Source organism: Prionailurus bengalensis, chromosome D3, assembly GCF_016509475.1.
Source record: "Prionailurus bengalensis isolate Pbe53 chromosome D3, Fcat_Pben_1.1_paternal_pri, whole genome shotgun sequence".
Taxonomy (NCBI): Eukaryota; Metazoa; Chordata; class Mammalia; order Carnivora; family Felidae; genus Prionailurus; species Prionailurus bengalensis.
In genome coordinates, this window is record NC_057356.1 from 81,426,115 (window position 1) to 81,445,797 (window position 19,683).

Sequence of the window (19,683 nt, forward strand, 5' to 3'; positions counted from 1 at the left end):
TGAGGCTGACAGACTTCAGCTAATTTTAACAGGCATGTGTAGGTATTGCAAAATTCTTAAGTTTCTGAATGACGTCATCCTCTAGAACAAATTTCTTAAAGGATGCCTTAGCAAACAAGCATTTTTATAATAGTGATGTCTTTCTGAGTAAAATGTTGAATCACTCAAAGGATACAGATTAGAAAGGGAGAGAGAGGGAAAAAAAAAAAAAATGTTCCGTGGGAGGGGCAGAGCTTTATAAAACCAGCCTTCTCCATGTGTGTACTCAGACAGCTGGCTGAGGACTGTTTCCTGTCGGGAGTGCCTCCGGGAATAACCAGGTATCTCACTGATTTTCATGGCCATCTCCATGAAATATGGTTTCATTGCTTCTTCTTTCCTGCTGCTATTACTAATATAATGAAAATTAAAGTGTGGGATGTCTTTAGAAAAAGAGTAAAAATGTAGGGGCGTGCCTCTTGGTTAGATTTTTTTAAGTGAAAATATTGTCACTTAAGATTTGAACTAAATTTACATTTAATATTGAACCAAACTGACATTTAATATGGCACTAAATTAAGACTTAGTCCTGAATCTCAGGAGCCAGCAAATGCCTGTGTAGCATTAACCGAACCAAAGTGCACATGCAGGTGATGATGCCAAATTCATCGAACAGGTTAGAATATGGATGTTCTTGACTAAGTAGGGTTTTGGCACTGAATTTGATGGAAAGAGTTAGGTTGATTAACATATATTCATTTAGGCAAGGAAGGTAAACTATAAATTGTATATAAATATCATAAAAAATTAAAAAAAAAAGATGACGGTCTTTATAACGATCAGAAACCAGAAATGAAGCAACCTGGGTTGGGTCAGTTTAACACCAGAGTGTTATCTATTGAAGTTTAGTTTATAATTGGTCAATTTAGTGAAAGAGAAGAATTAGCCAAACTAGTTGTTGGATTGGTGGAAGTAATAGTTTCATAAATAATTTAATACCCATAAGCAGACATTCATTATGAAAGTCACCAAACAACAGGAATTGCTTTTGATTTTGTTGGGAAGGGAATGTGTAAGTTTGGGTGGGAGGTTTCCTGAAAGTTACTGTTTTCTCTTTGTTTTCATTGATGTTTGTGGTCAATTGCTAAGTACTCCCACCCTGTAGTCGCAAAACAAATTGTTTCACAAGCCACAGCAAACTCAGATCTCGCATCCAGTGTCCGTGGGAAGAGGGCTGTGATGGTGTGCCTGGGGGCCCCTCCCCACCTCTTGGTTCGTGTGCCGAGTTCCAGTGCACACTTGTCAACGTGTGTTGCAGGAAGTGACACAGATGTCACGGAGCCCAGCCCCACATATGCTCTCCATTTATTCTTCTCCGTGATAATATTAAACCTTAATTAGCGGCATGATATTTGGAAGGTAATGAAACTGTAAATTGTGGGAGTTAAGAAATCCCAACAGGTGTTACCTGTTTGGGGCAATTATGCTATTTGATGTCATTCTGGGATGTCAGTTTGACATTGTCTTGGGCAGATTCCCTCCCAAATGTGAGCCGTGGACTTGTCTGAGAGGAAACGCACTCTCCGTAAGCCTTGACAGATTCGGAAGGCTAAAAGCTTCTCAAACCCCATTTGAAAAGCACCAGGCTCGGAATCAGAAGACTGAGATTCGTGGCTTCGGAGCTCACTAGCTGGGCAAACTGCATGTTTATCCTTTGGTAACTAGATATTACTAGATTCTCCTGGGCCAGTGATTACATAAATTAAACAAAACAACGTTTCTGAAGGAATTTAGTAACGGCAGTATAGACGTGACATATTACTGTTTAATGTTACGTGCGGTTAATTGCACTTTATCTAAAAAATAAAAGCTAGACTTTTTAAAAGAAGCAAATGCATATGGGACAATTTAATTTTGTCCTCATTTACTTTTTTTTTTCTTTATAAAGTCTCCAGAAATCTAACTTGGCATTAAAAGCCTCTCCGATAGTTTGTCTCGACACTTAAACTTACACTTAAGTTTTGTTAGTGTCAAAGTGACCTACTACACAGGAGACTATGAAGATTTCGGTCTAGGAGAAGCCTACAGTTCTTTTTTCTGGCTCTGGGGGCTTATTTACATTTTTCATACGAGGTTAGAGAAATATTTTATTTCTTATGCTAATTCTCAGTTTGTTTCCAAAATATTATTGATATAATTTACAAAAATCATCTGCCCAATAAGCCTAATAAACTTACAGATGGTTTTACATCAGTAGAAGGAAGAGGAAACAAATTTCCGAGTCACCCAAATTAATCTAATCTCAGTGATGAAGCAAGAAAAAACAAAAGTGAGGTTTTTTGTTTTGTTTTTCTCTTTCTTTCCTTCTTTCTTTCTTTCTTTTTTCTTTTTTTAACTTAATACTCCTTCTAGGAGCATAACAGACTCACTACTTTCCTATTTTCATTTCCTTTCTCTAGCATTTCTCAAGCTAGTAACTTGCCCAAACTCTTACACACAGCAGTGCAGTTCATCACCAGCAGGACAGGCAGTGGGGGGCATTGGCTCGAGTGGGTGTCTGAAGCAGACCTAGGCTTGAATCCCTGCACCACTGCAAGTACCTTATGCAAGTTTCTTAACCTCTCTCCGCATCAGGAGGTAACCTATAAGGCAAAGTACCTTTTGCAGATCCTGTGAGGATTGAATGAGAAGAGGTGACAGTTTCAGGGACAACTTTTGCTCAATTTACAACTGTGTCCTGATATAATACAACCGGGTGGTATTCCAAATGAGAATAAACCTTGAAACAAAATGGCAATACTTTTCTTAAAAAGAAGGGTTCGTGACCCAAGTGGTCGCCTAAGACAGCCACGGATGGGGAGGAAAGTGAGTGCTGGCCCTTGTTCGGAAGCCTGCTGAGTGAGCCAAGCCTACAGATGCAGGATGTCCTTCACCTTGGGGCCCACCCTCAGCCCCGCCTCAGCTCCTAGAAGCCATTGTCACAAGAAGATTTCCTGTGGGATCATGAGTGTCAGCGTCATGTGGTAGATTTATATATTTTGGTTAATTATAGGGTGTGTTTTAAGCCACCGTGAGAGCATAATACACAGTCGAGAAATGATCACTGGCCAGTACTAACAGATACCTACACACCTCGGGTGTGTCCATGCATTCCGCTGCACATGGAGACTTGGGTCACGGAAGGTGTGTCTGTCCTTTATCTTCAGGTGGTGATAGGGTGTGTGTGTGTGTGTGTGTGCGCGTGTGCGCGCGTGCACGTGCGTGTTTCATGCTCCCAGGATGATCTCTGTGGTTTTGCCTACAATGGTCTTTCCTGCTAGGGGGTGTCGGGAGAAGCAGGTGGCCATTCCAGCACCCCCATACTGAACTCCCTAGCAGAGGGAGCTGTTTCATAGCCGGCTGCAGATGTAGGTGTGCGTGTGGTGAGGGTCGGGGGGACGGGAGGTAGGAGCTGGTTCATCAGCTAGTGTAAATCAGCAGGTGAAAATACCAACTGTCAAACAATGACTCTAAGCCGCTTCTAGAAGCAGGGAATCTGAAAGAAGATTGACAGTCTCAACCCCGGGCCAACAAGAATAAGTGTGCATGTGGCACACGTTTGAATATGTGTGTGTTTGCTTCTGTGCGTGCTGTATATTTGTGGATGCAGCTCAGAGCTTGAGAGCATGACCGTGGAGGCCACTCCACCTGGCTTCAATGTCTAGTCCTGCCCCTCCCAGGTGAGGGACGCTGGTCACTTCTCTGATGCTCTGGGCAGCAGTTTCTTCCTTTGTAAAACATGAATAGCAACGCCTTACTCAACGGGGTTTGGCAAGAATTAAATGGTTGGTAAAATGTTTAGGACAGCATCAGTTGTATAGTAAGAATCTAATGGACGCTGTTTATTGTTATTATTGTTATCATTACTGTGTGGAGTATCACTACTCATCATTTAACTGTTCACTACATCTCAGGATCGGCCACATAATCCCCAGGATCCAATGCAAAAAGAAAATGCAGAACCCCCTGTTTAAAATGACTAAGTTTCATTATTTTATGAGTAAGTTACTCAAGCTGGTGAAAGCAGAGCATCTCACCAAGCATGGAGCCCTTTGTGGCTGCACAGGTCACACGAGCATGACGCCCTCCGGCCTCTACTTCATGTGGTTCCATAAAGGAAGAACAGAGAGGGAGCCCCTGTCCCGTGCAGAGTACACCCTGTACTTCTCTGCTGATATCACCCAAAATATTGAGTCACCTTTTAGAGCTGGTTTTTTTTTTCTTCCTCACTTTCCTTCTAGGCTGAAACAATGGAAGACCTTTATGTGGCAAACACGATCTTCGCCCTCAATTTTTTCAAGCATCTGGCAAACACCAGCACCACCCCGAATCTCTTCTTCTCCCCCTGGAGTATCTCATCCACCATGGCCATGGTCTACCTGGGTGCCAGGGGCAACACTGCAGACCAGATGGCCAGGGTAAGTGTTTGTGAAAGCCCCAAACCAGGACTGGGTCATTCCTGAGTGGAATGATAGAATCGCAATATCATGGTTCGGAGGCAGCTTGACTCCAACAATTGTCATGTGCCCTTACGACACAAGTGGCCTAGATTCAAATCTGCAGAACCACTAAACCACAGAAACTCACAACTGTCGAGTCGAGTGCAGAGGGTGCACCAGAGTTTCTGCTCGTGCAAGGCCGGAAACAGTGACAACATCCGGTGTCTTATAACATAATGTTTATACTTTCCAAAGCATCTTGCGTGCTTTATCTCATTTGGCTTTAAGACAAGTGTCATTTTACAGATGGAAGACAAGGCAGTGTGAGCCCAGCAGCTCCCAGGGTCTCCTGCGGTTTCTTCACTCCTAGATCAGGCTCTGGTTTTTGTTTTGTTTTTAAGTTTGTTCATTTGTTTCGTGACGGACAGAGACAGTGCGAGCGGGGGAGGGGCAGGGAGCGAGAGGGAGAGAGAGAGAATCCCGAGCAGACTCCACGCTGTCAGCCCACAGCCCGATGCGGGGCTCGAACTGATGAAACCATGAGATGGTGACCAGAGCTGAAAATGAGATTCAGAGGCTTAACTGACTGAGCCGCCCAAGCGCCCCTAGGTCAGGCTCTTTCAATGGCTCTACCACTGTGATGTGTCCGCTCCTCACACAAAGAATCCCTCCAGTGGTTTTAAGAGAGTGTCATGAAGAGTTGGTCACCACACTGTTGGAGAAACAAGGGGACCGTGTGACGTCACAGGGCCTCGGCCATGTTATCCACCCGGTGGGGTCATGTCAACAAAATGGGGTGTGGTACGATGGCCCCGTTTTCCAAATCGAGGTCCGCAGGGTGTGCAGCAGCATTGTGAGGTATTTACGTCAAGGCCGCTGGCTTTAGTCCTTGGCGAAGGGACATAAGCTCAGTCAGGGGACACTTTCGCTGAGTCAAGGGCCTTGGAAATACATTGAACCCCGCACCACGGCGCTCCCACGGGATGAATTCGGTACATTTAAAAAGGCACATGTTCCTGAGACGTCCTCGGTCCGTGAGCCAGATACAGTCATCACGCAATTAAGATTCTTTCAGATTCACAGACACACAAACCTTGACATTGTGTGCTTGAAATCCAGGCTCCACTTTCTCACAAGCACGGACTGTGTTTGAGTCACACCAAAGTGCCCCTGGCCACGTTCGCGTTTCCCATGAGAACCGTGGCTGAGTGCAGATGTGTCCTCTGGTGCACAGTGACCCATTTACCTTGGGCCTTGGTTGAGGTGGTTCACAGAAAGAGTGTTAGCCAATCTCACTGCAGGAGAAAAGGAAGAAAAAAACCATCACTCCCTGTGTGTGTTTGGTAGTTTAGCCATCAAGACTTTCGACAAAATTTGGTTGCTCAACTCTGATACCAGCAACATTTGGCAACACCTCTTCCTCTTAATTTTCTTCCCCTTGAAAAAAGAAAAACCGTGAGCTGTGTTGCAAACTTTAGAAAACGGCGGGGTCTCAATTAAAAAAAAATTTTTTTTAATGTCTATTTTTTTTTGAGAGACAGAGCACGAGTTGGGGAGGACAGAGAGAGAGAGGGAGACACACACAGAAGCCGAAGCAGGCTCCAGGCTCTGAGCTGTCAGCCCAGAGCCCGACGCAGGGCTCGAACTCATGGACCACGAGATCATGACCTGAGCTGAAGTCGGACGCTTAACCGACTGAGCCACCTAGGCGCCCTGGGTCTCAATTTTTTTTTAATGAAGAAGGGATCAGAAGCAATATGTTTTGAGGGAAAATGATAAGTGAAGTACTCTACGTTGTTAAAATGGAAAAATAGATTTTGATCCCAAAGGAAAATGAACTTGCTGGTCACTCTGGGCACAGTACAGCTTTTCCCTATTGGGAAAGAGCTTTAAGCTCGTGGGTCTATGCAAGGATTTTATGCTGTTTTCCTGTAACTCCGCTGCATGCACGGATTTTAAACTTTAAAGGCAAATTTGGTTAATTCTCTACTAAAAAGAAAAATAGGCTGGTTGGCTTGGAGGAGGAAGCAAGGACTTGGGGGACAGGCCAGGTTGGATTTGAGCGGTGGCTTTGCCACTCTTTATGAGGTGTGTGAGGAAAGGCATTGAAAGTCCCTGCACCTCAGTTTTCTCATCTACGGTATGAGAATGGAAATACCCAGCCTGCAAGACAGTTGTGCAGATTCGAGATAACATGAAAAGCGGCTGCTGGCAGTCCTTGATCTAACAGCTAATGCTTTATTAGTGCCTTAGCGAGGCACGTTTCTAGGAGCGTTTTATGAATTTGCCCCATGCTACACAATCCTATGAGGCAGAGGCTATGGTCACCATACTCATTTTGCAGATAAGGAAGCAGGGGCAGGAAGAGGCTGCATTGTTGAGAATTAGTGCGGCTGGTAAAGACGACGGTGTTGTAGTGGGAAGAAAGGAAGACATCGAAAGGATGAACTCTGGTAGCACACATCTATGTGAGACCGGCATGCAAGCAAGGAATGTTTCTTCTAGCTCTTTTTATTTTTTACTTTTTTTGTAATGTTTACTTATTTTTGAGAGAGAGAGCCATAGAGCATGAGTGGGGGAGGAGGAGAGAGAGAGGGAGACACAGAATCGGAAGCAGGCTCTGGGCTCTGAGCTGGCGGCACAGACCCCGACACGGGGCTCAAACCCATGAACTGTGAGATCATGACCTGAGCTGAAGTTGGAACGCTCTACTGACTGAGCCACCCAGGTGCCTCTCTTCCAGCTCTTCTGTTCAGGATAAGGCCACAGACCTGCCCCGGCTCAGCTGCCTATCTGGGCAGTGTGCCTGCCTCCCTATTTACTCCATGACTCAGCATGGCCCAGGGTCCCCCCTCCCGTTTCCCAGTTTCTGCAGGGGCTTTTGCAATGATTCAGGAAGGCTTTGCAGTGTCTCAGGAAGGCTATAGTGCTGCCCAGGAGACTCCTGATTTAAGCATCAACCTCCCTAGGAGGGATGAAAACCAGAAATGCTGTTTCAGGGACAGAGTAGGACCACTTCTCTTCAGAAGGTCAGCTAGGACTTATGGTGTAGAATCTGAGGAGCAGAGAAAGATCCCACAACCCCTGCCACCTTTGCTTCCAACCCAGACACTCACCCCCCGGCTGGATAAGCCTGCCTTTCCTTTGGTAGCCGGGTCCCCACCATCAGTCTGTTTACCAGACGAGTTCCTCCTCACCGTGTGCTCCTATGGGCACATCCCTTGGGCCCCACAAGGGATGTGCCTCAGGGCCAGTGGGACCCAAGGGCTGTTGGAGGCTGGCGGGAGGCCTGGGTACAGGGCCAGCCTGGGGGTGCTGAGACTGGAGAGGCCAGGCTGGGAAGTTGTAATGCTGGGAAGGAGTCTGAGGCAGCTTCATAGAGGGCCAGGCTGCACCTGCCAGCGTCACTGTGATATCTGGATCTGCCACCTACAACATAAAGAGATTCATAGTGTCAACTGACCCCTGTCACCTGCCCCCCACCTGGATGTTCATTTCTATGTGTAATATGGTATGTGCAAGCATTTCAGGCGATACCTGTTAAGATTAGCTGTTTTTATGCTCAAACTGACTTTGTCTTGTAGTTTTTGACAGATTAAAAGTATGTAATACATAAGGCCGTTGAAAAGGGAGGTCACGAATTAACTTTATTACTTTCTTCAAAATACTGGCATTTTTTTTATCAAGGCAACTTATGGGCTGGATGATAATTTAGATGATTTTAGTGAAGAGGTTATAAATCATCTCCACAATAACAAATTGTTGTCAAAATGGCCAGCATATGGATTAATATAAAATAACTCAGGCTGTTTTCTATGAGGGAAATTTCTTATATATTATGTAAAAATATATATTATTTTTATATTATAATACAATATATATTCTTGTATATTTTGTATAAAGAGTATCTGTGCTCGTTCTCCGACGCAAAGGCAGGGAAACAGACAGGACCACTAAGAGGTACTTGATTGCCCCTGGTTTACAGGTCAAGTAATCTAGCAGGAAAATATACTCATAAATCTATTCCAATTCCAATTGTAGGTGTTTCAATTTAACAAAGTTGGAGTCCATGAAGTCCCCGCAGTGACCCCGGAGAAGTTCACGGGCTGTGAACTCATGCAGCAGATCCAGAAAGGCCCTTATCCTGAGGCTATTTTGCAGGTATCTGACTCACTGGTTCCTAATTTCTTTTGTATTTTATTTCTGGAATCTTCTTGTCTTAAAGTCACAATGTTAGACAAGGAAAGAAACTAGTACAACTTCCCCTGTTCATCGAAAGAAAACTAAGACTCAGAACCCTTAAATAAATATCCTACGGGCACACCGCGAAGCACGGGCAGGGCCGGGGTAGAAGCTATACTTTATGACTTTCAGGCCAAGACTGAGTCTAAATTTGATCACACCCGGAGCTGGGCATGTGTAATTTATTCTGAAACTGTGGTAGCAACTCCTAGAATACACATGCACGGACGCAGAGTTCCAGGTAGGAGAAGGTAAGGAGTGACCAAAACTTGAGGAGTGGGGTAGGTCGTGCCCGATGATTTTGTGAGAGACCATCAACACTTAGTTCTCCCTCCAGACCCCTCTATCTATCATCTGTCCACGTGTGTAATGTGTGTGTGTGTGTGTGTATCTATTTACCATTGTCTATCTCAGACTAATATCTTTTCTCAGTACTCTATTTCCTTAAACACAAGCTATCCAGCTAACTTACAAGAACTGGGCATAGCTGTGCTCCTATTGAATAAAAACTTCCATAATCACGCTTGTGAGTTAGGTGGGGGAGATACCTCCCATAGCTTCCTTCTTGGGAATGGTACTCCATCTGTCCACTGCCCAAGGAATTATGGGCTAGAGGCAGTGGAGAGACCCCCTTCAATATGGAGACTCAGCCAGGTCTCCCGTGACGCCTGGGACAGTCCATCTGCAGGGTTCCGGGCTTGGCTGCTGCAGCGACTAAGCCCCGTTGTCTATCATCATGCTTACAAACTCGGGGTTGAGGATCAGAATTCCTCTTTGTTTTCAAGGCTTCCTAAAACCCAGATTTTCCACTGCACAAACTGCCCTTTAATTGTAAACTGGGTACTTTCAGGCATTATATGAACTTTTTCTAGATCCCCTCTAGATTTTTTTTTTTAATTTTTTTTTTCAACGTTTATTTATTTTTGGGACAGAGAGAGACAGAGCATGAATGGGGGAGGGGCAGAGAGAGAGGGAGACACAGAATCGGAAACAGGCTCCAGGCTCCGAGCCATCAGCCCAGAGCCTGACGTGGGGCTCGAACTCACGGACCGCGAGATCGTGACCTGGCTGAAGTCGGACGCTTAACCGACTGCGCCACCCAGGCGCCCCTAGATTTTAAATTTTAATGTAACAAAATTCTTTAGAGACCTGGAAGTTTAGGAAATCATAAAAGAAGCCTCACTTTCTTTAAGATGTCGGTCACTTCACGGTTAAGTACAATCTGTAGGCACAGCAAAATTTGAAACAAGTGAAACATTACCTCATTAGTTTTAATGCACTACATCAAAAGTATTTCCTCAGAGATTCCTTTAAAGCATCAGAAAAAAGTATACCTTAATACAGCACTTTATTGTTGCATTGAAAAAAAATGTTTGCTTAAGAAATAACTTGTTTAGTCGTCCTGTGTTATATAAATAGAGTCCCTCTTTTCTGTTTAAGGCACAAGCTGGAGATAAAATCCATTCGTCTTTCCATTCGCTCAGCTCTGCAATCAACGCATCCACAGGGGGGTATTTATTGGAGACTGTCAATAAGCTGTTTGGAGAGAAGTCTGCGAGATTCAAGGAAGTAAGTGAAAGCTGTAATTGAAATTGCAGGGCCCCCAACGTGCCATGAGGTCACTTTCAAAGCTGTAGTCTGAGAGAATCTGTAGTCGTGGAGAGAATCAGAGTTCCACGCAAGCTCCCTAAGGCTCCTGAACGCCCTTGGTCGTGGCAGGCTCCCCTTGTTGGATGACCCTTCCCATGGCTGCAAAAGCCTCGTGTGCAGAATGAGTCCTAAATATAGAGGGACAGTGATTTCCAGAGCTGCTACCACAAGCCCAACCTTTCCCTCCTACCTAGTGTCTGTAACGCACAGTGCAGGGGGGCAAATGAGTGTGGGGAAGAGGGTCAACAGAGCACTTATAATCCACACCATTTCCTCTTCCAGCCCCCCAACCCCCCATCCCCCTCCACCCCTACCCCTACCTACTCAGGACCCTGAGTCTTGATAGGAGAGCTCGTGATTTACAATTATACTAAGACTTGTTCGGTATATATTCGATGTAACCTTTGGCCCATTTCTTGTTTTAAAGGAATATATACAACTCTCCAATAAATACTACTCTACGGAACCCCAGGCGCTTGACTTCCTAGAATGTGCAGAAGAAGCCAGAAAAGAGATTAATTTCTGGGTCAAGACTCAAACCAAAGGTAAAACCAAAGCAATTATTTTCTGTTCTTCTCTTATAAAACTCTGATCTATTTATAAAAAAAAAAATCATTCCTATACTTAGCCCTAACTCCCTTAAAATTCACCCAATCTTAGTTATTTGGTTAATGTGATCTTTTTCTTGTTTAGCTGAGTGGCGTTTTAAGTGAGAAAAATAGTTGAGGTCTAACTAATGGAAGACGTAAGTTCGGTACTTAATCTGATTTTGGATGTGACCTTGGGATGGACTGTGACAGCAGACAGACATGTTTTCCAATGTAGGAAATAATCAGAACTGAAATCATTGTGCTCTGTGTCCACTGTGGACAAAAACAAAGAAAAGAGACATGACCCTCCAGTGAGTAACCGGTGTGAGACCATCGGCAGTAGAAAGAGAGGGGCCAGAAAACTATTTTAACTGTTTTTCACCATTCAGAGTCCATCTGCCATGAAGTTCCTTTGGTCCCTGATAAACTACTTCTGCTGTTGCAGCTCAAGCCCCCAATTCTTTCATAGGCTCCTGCCTCACTTTGTATTCGTCACAAGGACTCAAACGTAATTAAACCTTCCGTCCGTTCCTGAATTCAATCCTTCAGTCAACAATGGTATTTATCCATCACATATTATGTGCCAGGCACTGAACATGCGAAGGAGGATGAAAATGGCAAATGAAACAGAACCCAGACTCTAGTTTAATCCAACAGCCTGTGCTTCACCACTCTTGGCTCTCAAGCTCATTCCTAACCGCCATGCTTACTTTTTATGCGTTCCTTAACTTCAGAGTTTAAGTGGCAAACCAAAGTCCTAGACTTTCCTAGAGGCATCTCCCAGCCACGTTCTCATCTCCCCCTCTTCTCCACTCCTTTGGTGCTTTGTCAGCTTCGTGATGCCTATTAAGGTTTGTCTTGTACAGCCTTGAACTGTTACTGAATGGATTTGATTTTGTTAACTTTGCCATCCCACATAGACCACCATACTTGCGGGGAGGGCCAATATGTCCACCTCTTCTGTGTCCCCGCAAAAATTAGCACAGTCTTTGGCTGATAATGGAAAGCCTTCCTTCTTCCAAATTTCCATGTAGAATTATAGGTCTTAAACAAATAATTACTGAATAGCAACACATAGATGGGTTTCTAAGAAGAAAAACAGAGATTATTATGAAGGCAGAGCTGTTTTGGTATTTCATAGATTAATGAGCTGTTAGGACTGGAAAGGTCCTTGGAGATAACTTATCCAAATTTACCCCTTTAGGGTTGTAGACTCCAGGCCCCTGAGACGTTAATCAACTCATTCAAGATTTCACTATCAGTGAGTGGTGAAGCTGGGGGTTCCTCTTATTTGATCCCTAGTCTCATTCTGGAATTCTTCATTTGGATGTTTAAAGAGTTTGTTTGGTAACTTAGGCAAAAAACAACTTTTCACGTGACACTTGTGTGTAAAACATTATTTCCAGCAATAGTTTGGCGTGGCTGGATTTCCCGGCTCCCATACTGGGAAAAAGCATATGAATTAAGCCCTGTAGAATTTCAAAAATATTTTTGTTTCTCTGAAAATAGTCCATCTACTTCTGTTATTCATTTCTGTTGTGGATTTTGAAATTACTATTCTAAAATAGTGATGAACTGGGGACACACAGGAAGCAGAGAACGTGAAGATTAACAGAAATGAAAGTAAAAACTGCAGAATTCAGGAGACATGTGGAAGTTTTGCTTTTTTGGAAGAGCGCGAACCGTTTCTCTTCAAGTATTGCCTTCAGTGGCTGTGAATCTAGGAATTACATTTTCACAATGCCAAGCCATCCTTGTATGTTCCAATTTCTGAGAACCTCCCTTCCCTGACACACTCTTGTATTCCCTTGTCTGCATTGCCATGGGACTTTGCAATCTCATAGTTTCTTACACATTGTTTGACAGCTGGTTTTGTATGCCTCTTCCAATATTCTCAGCCCCACCAGGGCAGTATTTCCTTTTCCTCCTCTTGTTTCTGTATGACTCCTAGTGAAGGTCTAGCAGGACTTAAAAAAAAAAAAGTTTTTGAATGGATCCATGGATCAGACCCATTGATTGTCTGGACCAGATCTAGAAGGAGCACCAAACTTTGAGAGACTTTGAGAAAACAAAGGAGATGAAAGTCTTTCCAAGTTTGATGGTCATTCTAAATTTTCGATGCATTACTCCTCCATTTTCTCTTGGAATTTGCAAACCTTTTGAGAAATGTGGTCTGCTTTATTTATGCTTTGAATAAATTGGGAGAAAAACTTGAGCTTGAGGCCATCACCTCTGCAGAGTTTGACAATTGTAGATGACGAGTTTGATGGTGACTCCAAGGATTTCAAATTATAGTAAGGTCACGCTTCTTGGTCATGAAACCTAACATGTGTCATGTTTTCCATAGGCAAAATCCCAGACTTGTTACCTGAAGGTTCTGTAGACAGGGACACCAAGATGGTCCTGGTGAATGCTGTCTACTTCAAAGGAAAGTGGAAAACTCCGTTTGAGAAGAAATTAAACGGGCTTTATCCTTTCCGTGTGAATGCGGTATGAGACAACAAGACGAATTATGAATTTTCCTGAAATATGTTTTAGGATCTTAGCCAAGACAGAGGAAGAAAAGTTAAAGACCATGCAGGAACTGAATGGTCTGCATGAACTCTTTCTCTTCAAGTATTGCCTTCAGTGGCTGTGAATCTAGGAATTATGTTGTCACAATGCCAAGCCATCCTTCAGGCTGATTTTTTTTTTTTACCCAATTTTATAATAATTTGAGGGAATTCTCTGTTTATTTGTTAATGACCACATTCATTCTGTCATTTATGTCACAAAGTTAAGTGAAGCCTTGGCAGTTTTCAGTAGTAGCCAAGAACGGTGATGCCTGGGGGATATATTGAGTGGACATTTGGAAGCTGGTCACATGACACTGACTTGCTCATCATACATTATGCACATTGGACAGTGGGTTGACTCTTTCAAACTACTGAGTATCACTCAGTAATTTTCCGAGAGGCCATATGAATAGTGGTGGAGATCATGGGCTTTATAATTATATAATCGTGGATGTTGATGTAGGCTCCACCACTAGGGTTCTACTAGTAACCAGCCAAGACCTTATTTATCTTCCATGTGTTCCATTTTTGTGATCAATAACACTTGGCCATCGTAAGGTTTCAATGAGATTTCAAGGAATTCTTGGCCCACGGCAGGTACTAAACAAATATTTTAGTGTTATTATAATTATTATTATTGTCCATCTTAAAAATAACTATAAGGGCATACAAATAATTTGTTTTGTTGACTTTTAAGAATATATCTCCTCAACACCTAAGCCGAATCTATTCTCTTTTATGTCTAATTGTAAAATTCTTGACATCTTAATATCAACTTCCTTATTTTACTTTTTAATAATTTTAGACTCAGCGCACACCTGTTCAGATGATGTACCTGCGTGAAGACCTGAACATTGGATACATAGGGGACCTAAAGACTCAGATTCTAGAACTCCCATACACTGGAGATGTTAGCATGTTCCTGTTGCTTCCAGATGAAATTGGGACTATGTCTACTGGCTTGGAGTTGGTAAGCTGTTCCAGCTTGTATCGGTTTAAACCTCTGGAGCTAAACTCACTTTCCCTGATAAACACGTCTGCACCTTAGAAAGTGGTATACAGTTTCTCACAGACACATAAATTGGTTAGTAATAAAGGTGCACGTCACAAACTTTCATTCAGAGCATTAAAATATGTCACACAGGCTAACTTCCTGCAAAAATGTTACCAGTGTATTGAATTTTTATATCACCCACAATGTGGTAAAGTTAAAGTCATTGATTTTTTTTTAAAAATGTTTGTTTATTTTTGAGAGAGAGAGAGAGACAGACAGACAGACAGAGACAGAGCATGAGCCGGAGGGGGGGGGGGGTGGCAGAGAGAGAGGGAGACACAGAATCCCAAGCAGGCTCCAGGCTCTGAGCTGAGCCCAAAGTGTGGCTTGAACTCATGAACCACGAGATCATGACCTGAGCCAAAGTCAGACTCTTAACCAATGAGCCACCCAGGTGCCCTAAAGTCATTGATTTTTAACATTAGACTTTTAAGTTGTTTTCCTTCTTTTGCGAGCACTTACTGACTTTTTTTTTTTTTTAATGTGTGGATTTGTAGCTCGAAAGGGAAATAACCTATGATAAATTCATTAAGTGGACCAGCAAAGACACGATGGCCGAAGATGATGTGGAAGTGTACCTGCCCCAGTTCAAATTAGAAGAGCGTTATGAGCTCCAGTCCATTCTCAGGAGCATGGGCCTAGAGGATGCCTTCAGCAAGAGCCAGGCCAATTTCTCCGGAATGTCCGAAAGGAATGACCTGTTTCTGTCCAAAGTGTTCCATCAGGCCACTGTGGATGTGAACGAGGAGGGCACTGAGGCAGCCGCTGGCACCGGGGCCACGATGTCAGGGAGAACTGGCCACGGTGGCCCACAGTTTGTGGCGGATCATCCTTTTCTCTTCTTTATCCTGCACAAAATCACTAAGAACATTCTCTTTTTTGGCAGGTTTGTCTCACCCTAAAGTGGAAAAGTTCCGTTTCTGCACAGGATTTTGTAGTATGAACTGTAAGCCTCAGAATTGCTGTTAGTTGCGAAACATTTAGAGACTTTTTCTACCTATTTCTGTTTTTTTTTTTCCCCTCTGAACAACTTCTACTACATGCTAATGATAAGTACAGAAATAACTAGACCACTGTCAACCATAACTCTGCAACCCTGTTAACCATTTGGTCTGTAAGTGGAAGGATGTTCCATTTAGTTCTTCCTTACTATTTAGTTTATTTTGTAGCGTTGACTTTTACTGTATTATTTATTATTTTATATAATGGTTTTTGTTATTGTTCACCGCCAGTTGCTGAAGCTGATATAGTTAGAGAAGCAGGTGATCAGTTACTTTTCTACCTAAAAAAATGCATTTGCTCATTTGTATGATGAAGAATGAGTAGTTGTCCTTCCATGCCCTTTATAACAAATACCCAGAAGAAAGCAGTGAACGACAGGAAAATGTATGTTATGTGCATTTCCACCCTTAATGTATCACATGGTTGTGTCTATAACTTATGTTATGTGAAATTGCAAATATATAAAAAATAAACATGTCTCCACACAACCATTTGTTTGTTGTCCTTCCACTAGGTTTTTAGACCATAAGACCGTTATACCTCAATTCCCAGGAATCAAGCATCATGTCTCATTTTGGGGGACCAAAAAACCCCACACAATAAAGGAGACAAGGGGAGAATTGATCCTGCAAGGAGCCCCACTGTTGGGAATGGGGTGGGATCGTGTGAAAAATGGTTTTGAGATGCCTTCTCATAGCAGTCAAAGGCACAGTGATTCAGAAGAGTTTGAGGCTTGGTGCTTAGGGGACACTCACATTTAAACTCAAGGATATCAGGAATAAACACCAAGTCCAGTGGTTCAGACATAGAACCAAGGTCAAGGTCATTGAGCTGAGAGTTCAGAGGAGGGGAAATGGGCTGGAGGAGAAATACAAATGGCTTCTTTTAGGGGTGTTTGTTTCAAAATAGCCCTGAAAGCTTTTGAGCAGGTCTTAGAACAGAATGTATTCGAAGTCCTGAGAACTAAGGCAGGTCTAGTTTGGGGAGTCCGAGCTGGTGGCAGAGTCTGGCTGCAGGAGCGTGGCTGGATCCTGGGAATGTTTCCCAGGCAGCCCCCTGCCTGTGTTGAAGACAGGGACCGATGACCCACTGGAACATGGTGGCTAAACAGGTTACCTCAGGCCCTTGACTGTCCACACCTAAAATCTCAGTATTGGCACTTATGACTCATCTAACCATGGGCCTGGAATAGTGCTTCTGTATACCTTGGTTTTCTTTCCTTGTCAACTAGAAAAAGTAAGGCTTTCCCATAAGGTTGCCATGATGGTTAAATGAATTCATCCATCATAAGCAATTAAAAGAATGTAGATCGCGTACAGTGTTTAATAAATACTAGTGTTGGTGATCATTACCTTTGTCAGAAATAAAACTGTTACACTGTCAGCTTGTCAGAAGTAGAATCCCAGGGGCGCTTGGCTGGCTCAGTCAGTAGAACGTGTAACTCTTGATTTTGGGGTCGTGAGTTTGAGCCCCATGTTGGGTGTGGAGATTACTTAAATACAGTAAAATAATTTTTAAAATGTAGAATCCCAGAAAATTATAAAAAATTAAGTTTTAAAGGCTTGAACAGTGGTTTACTTCCTCTAAATCAGACATTATTGAAAATTAAGCACTCTTGGGGCACCTGGGTGGCTCAGTCGGTTGAGCGTCCGACTTCAGCTCAGGTCACGATCTCACGGTCCGTGAGTTCGAGCCCTGTGTCGGGCTCTGTGCAGACAGCTCAGAGCCTGGAGCCCGTTTCGGATTCTGTGTCGCCCTCTCTCTCTGACCCTCCCCCATTCATGCTCTGTCTCTCTCTGTCTCAAAAAAATAAATAAACGTTTAAAAAAAAAAGAAAATTAAAGGTTCTTGCCTCTTGCATTCTCTTACACTGAAGTTCATTCTTTTTTTTAAAAATTTTTTTTTTCAACGTTTATTTATTTTTGGGACAGAGAGAGACAGAGCATGAACGGGGGAGGGGCAGAGAGAGAGGGAGACACAGAAGCGGAAACAGGCTCCAGCCTCTGAGCCATCAGCCCAGAGCCTGACGCCAGGGCTCGAACTCACAGACCTCGAGATCGTGACCTGGCTGAAGTCGGACACTTAACCGACTGCGCCACCCAGGCGCCCCTGAAGTTCATTCTTTTGTGTGCTTCCGATAATTCAGCAAGAAAGCAGTAGCTTTCTGAATCACTGTGTCTTCAGGTTTCACTCTCATTATTAAGTTAGAATATGGACATAAAATTCTAGGTTCAAAGCCCTCTTCAGCACTTTAAGGGTGTGATTTTTATTGTCTTCTAGAACCAGATTTGCTGATGGGAGAGTTGATGTCAAGATTATTCTTGTTCCTTGTAGTTTTCATCACTTTCTTTCTGTTTCTGACGATGTTCTTGATATTTCATTGCATTATGAATATTTTAAAAAATTGTTCTCAAAATTTTGTCTTGTTCATCAGCATATTTTTTTTTTTCATCTGGAAACTCGTGTCTTGTATCAGTTCTGGAAAACTCTCAGCCATTGCTATGGACCGAATGTTTGTGTCCCACCACACCCCCACTTACATATATTAAAACCCTAATTCCTAATGTAATGGTATTTGAGATGGGGCCTTTGGGAAGTGGTTATGGTTAGATTAGGTCATGAGGGTGGAGTCCCATGATGTAATTGGTGTCCTTATGAGGAGATGAAGGGATCAGAGCTTCCTTTCTCCACCATATGAGGACACAGAGAGTAGACAGCCATCAAGAAGAGAGCCCTTACCAAGAACCCAACCATGTTGTCATCCTGATCTCAGACTTCCAGCCTTCAGAAAGTGGGAAAAGTGAAAAAAGATGTTTGTTGTTTAAGCCACCCGGTCTTTATACTATTCTCTTAGAGCAAAGCAAAGGGAATAGTATAGCTATTATCCACCCATTGTCTCTGCCCACTCTATCTGTGCTCTTCCTGGATTCCTATCTGAGTAATATTGAGGCATCTGGGGTGGCTCAGGCGGTTGAGTGTCTGACTTTGGCTCACGTCATGCTCTGACAGGTAGAGAGTTCGAGCCCCACATCAGGCTTGCTGCTGTCAGCACAGAGCCCCTTCAGATCCTCTGTCTCCCTCTCTCTCTGCCCTTCCCCCGCTCACGCTGTCTCTCAAAAATAAATAAACATTAAAAGAAAGAAGAATATTGATGCATCTGGAGTTCTTTCTGTTTCAAAATTATTTGGAATATCTAATACATTCATATGGTCTAAATGCCAAATATCATAAGAATCCCAGAGCAAAAACTATCCCTCTCACTCTTGTTCCCCATTCATATGGTTCCTATTCTCCATCCCTACTAGAAATGTCTGTACGTGTCGTCACATATACATAGGGCAGGCCATAAATAACAACAAACAAAATTGGGTTAATAATATTGTATGGTTAACTAAGGAGACTATTACCTCTTTTTCTCTCCCTTCCCACCCCCAAACAGGCATCAGAATAACGCACAACCATTATTTTAATGACAGGGAGAGTATACCTATATGAACTTTGAGAGGCAAGTGGGAAAGGGATCTGGAGAGGGGTTAGGGGAAACAAATGAGCAAAACTTAGTCTGTGACTTTTACTGAAGATGAAACAATTTCTTGGCCAGTTTGGCAAAATCCACATTGATGCATTTAGTGCAACATGAACTACAGCCAGTCTCCACGCTGTGCATTAACGCAGCCCAAGTCACTCCTTGGTGAACCGCTGTCAGTCAAGATAAAGAAGCCCCCTTAATCTCCGGCCTCCATGTGATACTTTCAGCTGAAAATAGTCTGGAGGCATCAGTGGATACTACTATCTGCTCAGCACATGTCAGGCAGGCACCACGGAATTTCCCACTGCAAGTCACATTCTCTAGTGAAGTCCAGAGAAAAACTCGGTGCTGGGTTCCCCACTAACATTCAAATGTCACACGCTGAGCCAGGTTCCCACAAGACATGTGTCCCATGGAGATACAAATGCAAAGTGCATGAAAGACGTTCCAAATCTGTCATAAGTAGAGAGGCTCCTTCTCTCCTTCGATCCCTTTGGAATGTTCCCCCTGTCCTTCCTGCTCTCCATTCCTCTCACCACCTTGCCAAGCACAGGCATACAGCGGTAGAAAATGAAACAACTATTGTTTTCCCTGTGGAATAAAT

The 19,683-nt window shown here is 43.3% G+C and overlaps 1 protein-coding gene across 1 annotated transcript; it reads left to right on the top strand.

Annotated features, from left to right (window-relative positions):
• The first annotated feature begins 205 nt into the window (after positions 1–205).
• On the top strand, positions 206–16,038 carry SERPINB2 (serpin family B member 2). The gene is made up of 8 exons (XM_043559050.1): positions 206–320; positions 4,260–4,436; positions 8,499–8,618; positions 10,140–10,268; positions 10,777–10,894; positions 13,287–13,429; positions 14,300–14,464; positions 15,046–16,038. The coding sequence occupies exons 2-8, from the start codon at positions 4,269–4,271 to the stop codon at positions 15,448–15,450; spliced, it is 1,248 nt and encodes a 415-aa protein (XP_043414985.1). The 5' UTR covers positions 206–320; positions 4,260–4,268; the 3' UTR covers positions 15,451–16,038.
• The last annotated feature ends 3,645 nt before the right edge of the window (positions 16,039–19,683 follow it).